Source organism: Garra rufa, chromosome 17 (assembly GCF_049309525.1).
Source record: "Garra rufa chromosome 17, GarRuf1.0, whole genome shotgun sequence".
Lineage (NCBI taxonomy): Eukaryota > Metazoa > Chordata > Actinopteri > Cypriniformes > Cyprinidae > Garra > Garra rufa.
In genome coordinates this window covers 36,798,062-36,807,354 of record NC_133377.1, presented here as the reverse complement: position 1 = coordinate 36,807,354, position 9,293 = coordinate 36,798,062, and the positions used below count along the sequence as shown (strand labels likewise).

Genomic DNA, 9,293 nt, shown 5'->3' with positions numbered 1-9,293 from the left:
TCGCAAAACTCCCATCTTATTTTCTCCCATAACTTCAAAAATCATTTCAAAATCGCCCTACATCGCTGCAGAAGTACCGACCCAGTGTTGGCAAAGTGAACATGCAAAGATCAACCACCCTTAATAAAAAAGGTAAAACGGCAATGTAGGACGATTTTGAAGTTGAGGGAGAAAATGAGATGGGAGTTTTTCGACATACCCTAACTGTCTTGAACTGCTGTTTAGACTCTCAGTCTGACAGCACCCATTCACTGCAGAAGATCCATTGGTGCACACAGACAAACAAACGCATGTACATGCTACATATTAGATGGCTCCTTCTAAGGAATCTCTACATAAACATTTGTGAATTAAAAGTGTGCATCCCTGTTCTGATTATTGCAAGTGACAATCACATGATTATGTTAGTTTGATAATGAAACTGTACATAAAGTTGAAACAGATTTGACTGAAACAATATGTGTTAAGGTTCTTCACAGCAATGTCATAGAAGAACCATTTTTGGTTCCACAAAGAACCATTCAGTCACAGGTTCTTTAAAGAAACATCTCTTCCTAACCTTTTTATAATCTGAAGAACCTTGTTTTGCCGCAAAGAACCTTTTGTGAAACAGAAAGGTTCAGATGTTAAAGGCTCTTTATGGAACCAAAAAAAGATTCTATGGCATCGTAAAGCACCTTTATTTTTTAGGAGTGTAGAAATGTCATTCTCAGACAATGTGTAATGTCTGCACAAATTAAAGAACAAAAATACTTCTGTTGCTTATGTTGCAACTCGCATGAACTCCACCAAGAAATATCATTGCAACATCTACAGAATGTTTTATGATAAGGCAACAGTGAAGACAAGAATAATCCTGTTATTATGTTTATTTTCCATGTATACACAGATCCCATTTAAGGATCTATATACTCTCTTTCTACCCCGTCACACTTATTAACTAAGCAAAGACTGTTTGATTTATGAATCCACTCAGGTGTATTTTTTACATAACCATGAATAACAACGTAGACCTGATCTGTGAACAAACAACCTAAAGCAATGTTTTTCATACTTCGACAGCAGATGATTGACATCTTCTAAACCACTAATGAATGCTCTCTAAAACGATGACTGGGTTTATTATCTCCATTGCATCAGATGAAATTAAAAAAAGACAAGCAGAAACGCTGGGAGAATGGGAGATGTAAGAAGGGCAACTTTGGTAGGATACGGAACGAAATGGCAAAAGACCTTGGGGTGTTTGATGGCCAATCGTGGCCCAATGGAAGATGGTATGTCCTGAGGTAGAATGGCATCTTTTTTAAGAAGATAGAGCTGATATGGTAGGTGCTTTTAATGACCATGTTACGGAAATATATAAAAACTTTACACAGGTCTATACAGATGGTACTAAGAACCCTGAAACAGGAGTAATATTGGTGTAAAGTCAACAGAACAACATCTAATAAATTAGTATACAGTCGTGGCCAAAAGTTTTGAGAATTACATAAATATTGGAAATTGGAAAAGTTGCTGCTTAAGTTTTTATAATAGCAATTTGCATTTACTGAATGTTATGAAGAGTGATCAGATGAATTGCATAGTCCTTCTTTGCCATGAAACTTAATTTAATCCCAAAAAAAACTTTCCACTGCATTGTTAAGAAGGCTTCAGGGCATCCAAGAAAGTCCAGCAAGCGCCAGGATCGTCTCCTAAAGAGGATTCTGCTGCGGGATCTGAGTGCCACCAGTGCAGAGCTTGCTCAGGAATGGCAGCAGGCAGGTGTGAGCGCATCTGCACGCACAGTGAGGCCAAGACTTTTGGAAGATGGCCTGGTGTCAAGAAGGTCAGCAAAGAAGCCACTTCTCTCCAAAAAAAACATCAGGGACAGATTGATCTTCTGCAAAAAGTATGGCGAATGGACTGCTGAGGACTGGGGCAAAGTCATATTCTCCGATGAAGCCTCTTTCCGATTGTTTGGGGCATCTGGAAAAAGGCTTGTCCGGAGAAGAAAAGGTGAGCGCTACCATCAGTCCTGTGTCATGCCAACAGTAAAGCATCCTGAGACCATTCATGTGTGGGGTTGCTTCTCATCCAAGGGAGTGGGCTCACTCACAATTTTGCCCAAAAACACAACCATGAATAAAGAATGGTACCAAAACACCCTCCAACAGCAACTTCTTCCAACAATCCAACAACAGTTTGGTGAAGAACAATGCATTTTCCAGCACGATGGAGCCCCGTGCTATAAGGCAAAAGTGATAACTAAGTGGCTCGGGGACCAAAACGTTGATATTTTGGGTCCATGGCCTGGAAACTCCCCAAATCTTAAAACTTGTGGTCAATCCTCAAGAGGCGGGTGGACAAACAAAAACCCACTAATTCTGACAAACTCCAAGAAGTGATTATGAAAGAATGGGTTGCTATCAGTCAGGATTTGGCCCAGAAGTTGATTGAGAGCATGCCCAGTCGAATTGCAGAGGTCCTGAAAAAGAAGGGCCAAAACTGCAAATACTGACTCTTTGCATAAATGTCATGTAATTGTCGATAAAAGCCTTTGAAACGTATGAAGTGCTTGTAATTATATTTCAGTACATCACAGAAACAACTGAAACAAAGATCTAAAAGCAGTTTAGCAGCAAACTTTGTGAAAACTAATATTTGTGTCATTCTCAAAACTTTTGGCCACGACTGTACAGTGGAGATGTTGGCAATATCAGTCTCATCATTAGCTCTAGTAAGTTTAAGATCTGTGAATCAAGGTGATTTTGGCCTTTTATCATAGACGCTTCATTGTTACACATTAAGAAGCTGCTGATCATCTCAGATGCATTAATACATCTATAATTTGTTTGAACATGCTCAGGACAGTAGAATGTTACGGTGGATCAAAGGTAAATAATGATATAAATACGGTTTTGGTTCTTGCACAGACCGATCGTTATGTGTCTTAAGACCTTAATATATCGTCACAAGCCGAAGGGTTTAATTTGGTATTGTCAGTGTATGTTTTTTTACTCTTAAAGATTTGGTAACCACTGACTGCCATTATATGACTGACAGACTGCAACGGTTTGAGTTAAACATCTCCGTTTGTGTTCTACTGAAGAAACAAAGTCACCTACATCTTGGATGCCCTGTGGGTAAGCAGATAAACATCAAATTTTTATTTTTGGGTGAACTATCCCTTTAAATCTTTTTTTATTTAAGTATGAATTGTACATATATAATGTATGTACATGTTAGAGCAGTATGGGTGGGTAGATGACAGGTGTGGCATTAATGTATCAAAATTTGTTTTCCCAATACAAGCAGTTTCTGATAAACTGCAGAAAATGCAAGAAGAGTTGCATCTGTCCTTACCTTCACTTAATATTTCATACAACAGTTCAGTGAACAAGTTTTTAGGTGACTTACATTTTAGGCCCAATATTATCAATATTGGCTGTTTTTACTCTATTTTACCAAGAAAATAGTTCCAAACAGTAGAGGCATTGTGCATCTCCAAGCAACAGTTTCAGTTTCATTATTGAATCAATACATGTTTGAACAAATTTCTCTACAAATTGACCTTTCACAAACAGCTTGATTGACAAGCGATCTGACCAATCATAATGCAGAATCCGCCATTTTGTCTGACAAACAAATCAGACAGGAGAGTAGATTAACTTTCGTGGACTTAAACATGAAAAATTGTGTGTAATAATTGAAAAAAATCTTCTGATGTTCATTCATGTTTATTTCAAGCTTTAAGCAAATAAGAAAAGCTGATCAATGTCGATTGATCTAAAGGCGATATAGTGATCTGTCACAACACATTAAAGAGCCACAAAATGGTATTTATTGTTTGAATTCTTGAATTCCTTGTTTAATGTATCAAAAATTTAGCTTTCCAATACAGATAATCTCTCGTAAATGCAAAAAGAAAATGGCAAAAGTGTTGCAACCAATCTCACTCTCACCTAGTATTGATTTCATACAAAAGTTTAATAAACAAGTTGTTAGGTGACTTACATTTTAGTCACAATATTATCAATATTGGCCGTTTTTGCTCTATTTTACCAATAAAAATAGTTCCAAACAGTGGAGACATTGCACGTCTCAGAGCAACAGTTTTAGTTTCGTTACTGAATCAATCCGTGTTTTTACCATATTTGACCCAAAATTGGGTTGAAACAACCCAGTGCAAGTTTTTTTGTTGTTGTTTTATTTTGTTTTGAGAATGCTTAAACTCACTTTAAACTGAAGTCAGAGATGATGCTCTTTGATTATATAAAAGTTCTTTGCTTCCTGTCTGTATACGGTTTATTCACTGTTTGAATAACTGTGTAAAAATAAAAGCGTTACATATATGATGTGTGTAGTTAAGATTACACTGACATTAAGCTACTTTTAGTCTTACCCTGGAGTTGGTTCATCTTCTGTCAATGGAATGGCCCCTAGCTAAACTACATAACTGATCAGGATTAGCCCTATAGAATAGACACATTTTTAAGGATGGTGCATTGTTATGTGACATAATGAAACCTCATAAAACCAGGCAGCAGGTGGATTAACCAGGAGGGAGGTAGTCACATATAAACCCCTCCTTCATGCTAATGTAAATAAAGCAGGTTAAGATATTTTATAAACAGGTCAACCTACGTTATCAGTCTTAACATAGACATTACTAGGTCTAAACCAAGCTTTAACACTGCACCAGTATGTTGAGGAGTCTGTGCAATATATGCACCTTCAAGGATTCTTCCATAGCAGGTAAGTCAGTTTTTATAGGCTACTGAGAAAAAAATTTAATGAATAAATCATGTCAGTTTCAAATGACCTAAATGTATTCACATTCTACAACACCTGTAAATAATACTATTTTAAGTGCTGTAGCCATTATTTTAATAGAAATGTAAAAAAAAAAAAATTGTATATGTATTATTATAAGCTATATAGTCCATTTAATATATAAGACTTAAGATAATATATAAGATTTATTTTGTATAATGCATATATGAACAGCATCCATTTACTTGTATTTTGTTATTTAATTTCTTGATGCAAATTAAATAAAATGTAGAAACTAAAGAAAGGCACTGCATTAGTTTTATTTGAAAGTGATTGTCCAAACAAATACAGTGGAAGTCAAAAGAATCTGCAAAATGTTAATTTTATCAAAATAAAAGGGATCATACAAAATGCAGTTTTTATTTAGTACTGACCTGAATAAGATATTTCAAATGAAAGACATTTATATAAAGTCAACAAGAGAAAATAATAGTTGAATTTATAAAAATGACTACCGTTCAACAACGACTGTATGATTTTGAGATCCATCTTTTCACACTGAGGACAACTAAGGGACTCATAAGCAACTATTACAGAAGGTTCAAATGCTTTTTGATGCTCCAGAAGGAAACACGATGCATTAAGAGCCAGGCGTGTGAACTTTTGAACAGAATGAAGATGTGTACATTTTTCTTATTTTGCCTAAATATCATATAGTTTTCATTTAGTACTGCCCTTCAGAAACTACAGAAGATGCATGTACCTCAGCAGAGAAAAGAAGTTAAATTTACCCTGATCTTCAGATTCCAAAAGTTTTCACCCCCGGCTCTTAATGCATAGTTTTTTTTCCTTCTGGAGCATAAATGTGTTCAAATACACAAAAATGCTGAAAAGTCATTTTTATAAATTCAACTATTATTTTCTCTTGTGGACTATATGTAAACACCTTTTATGTGAAATATCTTATTCAGGTCAGTACTAAATAAAAAAAAAATAACATGCTTTTCGCATGATCCCGTCTTATTTTTGTAAAGTAAACTTTTGACCTCAACTGTATGTAAATTATATTCTCATTTACACCCCCTCTTGTCATTCCAAACATGTGTGGCTTTCCACAGAATAAAAAAAATAAAAAGTCACACAGGTTTGGAATGACATGGGGGGAGTAAACGATCAAAAGATTTTTTCTTTGGGACTATATTTTAAGCACTGAGATAAATATTCACAATATTATAATTTTGTATATATGCTAGCATGGTAATATACACTATCTTCAGCACAGCATCCCAATATAAACCACTCCTTTTCCCTCTATAGGTCTGTAATATTTCAGTTTGAAGTGAAAAAACCTCAAACATCACTGATGTAAAGATGGCGGTTTCGCCGTTGAAACATCAATACATCATGGCTGCACTCCTGAGCTTCACTACCATCTTGCTATCTCTGTACTCTGTGTTGGTTTTGTCCTACGGTTCTTACAGTTTTGTGTCTACGAGATCTCCGTGTGCATGCAGTATCTGCGTGGCGGACAGAGGAAATAGTAACTGGTTTAGTGAACGTTACAAACCCAACGTACCAATTCTGCTTAACAGCAGCAACAGTGTATTAAATGCAAACGTCTCCAAGTGGTGGATGGTAAGAAAGATTGCTGCAAAATCAATTTACTGCATTTACTTACCAAAAGGAGTTAAGAGTTTTAACAATTTTATAGGAGTGGATATTATAGTTAATTCAGATGCTGACAAACTTTAATAATATCAAACAGCATATACAGTACTCACCAAATGCCGGCAACTACACAGAGGTGGTGGATCAGCTGTTTCATCTCTTCCCCGACAAAGAGCACTACTCAGACGCCGGTCCGGATCGCTGCAGAACCTGTGCTGTGGTGGGAAACTCTGGCAACCTTCTGGGATCCTATTATGGGCCTCTCATAGATCATCATGAGTTTGTTTTGAGGTAGTAATTAGGATTGTCAGAATGTTTTTAAACGCTTTTAAGATTGTCTTTCACTCTTTAAGTTGAGTGTTTAGAGAGCAAAGAAGCAACAGTATAGAGGGTTTGCACTTATGTCACATTTTTGATGAGTTACCTGGATGCGCGGCCATATTGGAGATACTCTGATGTAAACAACAGCATAGATTGTATGTTTAATAACCCTAACCCTAACTACTGAATACATGGTTCTGCTAATTTATGCTGTCTAGACCACAGGAAAAAAACATGCTAAATCATATAGAAAAGGACTTAGTAATCAGGAAAGGGCACAATATTTTGAAGTTAATAGGTGGTAAAGATATGTTACAAGCGGTATTAATTAAGATATTAGCCTAATGTGTCACCCAGCTGACCAAAAAAGATAAGAACAAACACGAATGTTGTCAAGATTCTTGCCCTGCAAATCCTGGTTCAGTTTGGCCACTCCTCCTTGATTTGTTATAACTTTTGGTAGTCTATAGTACTCCAAATGTTTTTCCCGGTCTGACCAATTAGTACAGCCCAAAACATGACAATAATTGACCATTTTCAGCTGCAATAATCAGCAAAATATGCGGTTCTGTGGCATTGTTTATGTTCAGTGCCGCCAATATGGCCATTTTTTAGAAAATCTGTAAGTCCGACCAGTTAGAAAAGTTATAATGGTGTCCTAGGTTTATAACACACCACTGCCTTGAGTCATGAGGTAAACTAGATTCAAAAAAGAAGCCTTAGGCATTTCATTAAAATATCATGTACATCTCAACATCCTGTGTGCTTTTCTTTCAGGATAAATAAAGGCTTGACAGAGGGTTATGAGAAAGATGTGGGATCAAAGACGACTCACCGGATTCTGTATCCTGAGAGCGTTGTTGACTTGGACAACTCCACCCATCTGGTGCTTTTTCCCTTTAAGATTTTGGACATGCAGTGGCTCATCAGTACCTTCACCACTAAAACCATCACAAAGTAAGAATTACATATATTAACGGGGTCCTATAATGCTCTTTTACAAAGTCTTTATTTTGCTTTGGGGGTGCATGAAGGTTTAATGAAGGTCCGCCTTCCGAAAAACTAAATGTATTGTGATTGGTTAGCAGTCCCACTGGGTTGTGATTGGCGAACAGCTTAGAGCAGCTTATGCTGCCTTCATGTGCTATAGTGTTAATTTCGTCACCTATTTTTAATTTAGTCTTAGTCTTGTGCCAAATGTCCTTGTTAGTTTTAGTCATATTTAGTCATTCACATATCTTTTTTTGTTAGTCAAGTTTTAGTCGACTAAAAGTCTCATCATTTTAGTCTAGTTTTAGTCAAAAGAAAACTCAAGGTATCTTAGTCAAGTTTTAGTCGACTAAAAGTCTTTTAATTTTAGTCTAGTTTTAGTCAAAAAAGAACTCAATATATTTTAGTCTAGGTTTAGTCAAAAAATTGTAGTCTTTTTTTAAAATAACACATTATTAGGGCCCGAGCCCAAAAGGGCACTTTTGGGGGCCTTAACATACTCAAAAACTCTTGAAAATTTGCACACACGTCGGAATCTGCGGCCATCAGGACGCCACAGAGGCTGGGACCCGGGCGTGGTTCAGGGCCTCTACAGCGCCCCCTGGAACACAGTTTGAAAACTTGATGTACTGCGCACACATACATGCACGTACTGATATGAAACTCGGTACACATATAGACCTCACTGAGCCAAACAACTTTTGTACTCTATGTCATAGGCTCCACGCAACAGGAAGTGAGATATTTAGGGCTGTTTAAAAAGCGCATGCTCTGGAATTTAACGTACTCCTCCCAGGGTTTCCATGGGATTGTCACCAAACTCGGTCAGCATGATCTCAAGACATTGGGGACGCTAAATTGCGAGGGGATTTTTGATATCTCGAACGGTTTGGCCGTGGCAAGGCGACAAAGTTATGGCGAGAAATGAGAAACAGGAAGTGTCTAATTACTGTTGCACACATTGCCTGATTCTGATGAAACTTCACCAGATTGTTCGTTGTATGATGCCGATTCCATAAATGTGACTATTATGAGTCAAAGTTATAGCGCCACCAACTGGCAGCAGGAAGCGTGTCGTTTTCAAAATGCTTTGAAATCAGCCTCTTAATTTTACTTGATTTTCTTCAAACTTCATCAAAATAATGTCAAAACACGGCCGATGAGAATATGTAAAGGGGTCGATGATAAATCGAATGCTGTTGCCATGGCAACGTGTCAAACTTTAAAATTAGATTCCTGTCTTTTCGAAGCAGATAACATGCTTAGAATTTCATGAAACTCAACACACACATCAATATTAATGATAGTTAGACACTGGCAAAAGGTCATAAATGGGCGTGGAGCAGGCACTCTATAGCGCCATCTTTTGACAAAAGTTGGGGGGTTAGTTTTTCCTACAGTCACCAAACTCTGTACATATATTGTTCTCATCAATCTGGACAACTTTCTAAATCAAACTCATTAGCTGAGACCAACAGGAAGCCGGCTATTTTGATTTGAATGTGGATTTTTGGAAAAATCAGGCTGTAAACAAATTCACACTCCTTCTAAGAATAACA

At 36.9% G+C, this 9,293-nt stretch overlaps 1 protein-coding gene across 1 annotated transcript; it reads left to right on the top strand.

The window, feature by feature from the left end:
• Positions 1 to 4,642: 4,642 nt before the first annotated feature.
• On the top strand, positions 4,643 to 7,705 carry LOC141289394 (CMP-N-acetylneuraminate-beta-galactosamide-alpha-2,3-sialyltransferase 1-like). The gene is made up of 4 exons (XM_073821496.1): positions 4,643 to 4,737; positions 6,073 to 6,390; positions 6,521 to 6,714; positions 7,522 to 7,705. The coding sequence occupies exons 2-4, from the start codon at positions 6,127 to 6,129 to the stop codon at positions 7,703 to 7,705; spliced, it is 642 nt and encodes a 213-aa protein (XP_073677597.1). The 5' UTR covers positions 4,643 to 4,737; positions 6,073 to 6,126.
• The last annotated feature ends 1,588 nt before the right edge of the window (positions 7,706 to 9,293 follow it).

Excerpts from the sequence above, each read along its gene's own strand:
- LOC141289394 (XM_073821496.1), top strand. The coding sequence starts at position 6,127 with ATGGCGGTTTCGCCGTTGAAACATCAATACATCATGGCTGCACTCCTG. Across the intron at positions 6,391-6,520 it reads ACGTCTCCAAGTGGTGGATG|CATATACAGTACTCACCAAA; the intron begins GTAAGAAAGATT and ends AATATCAAACAG. Across the intron at positions 6,715-7,521 it reads CATCATGAGTTTGTTTTGAG|GATAAATAAAGGCTTGACAG; the intron begins GTAGTAATTAGG and ends CTTTTCTTTCAG.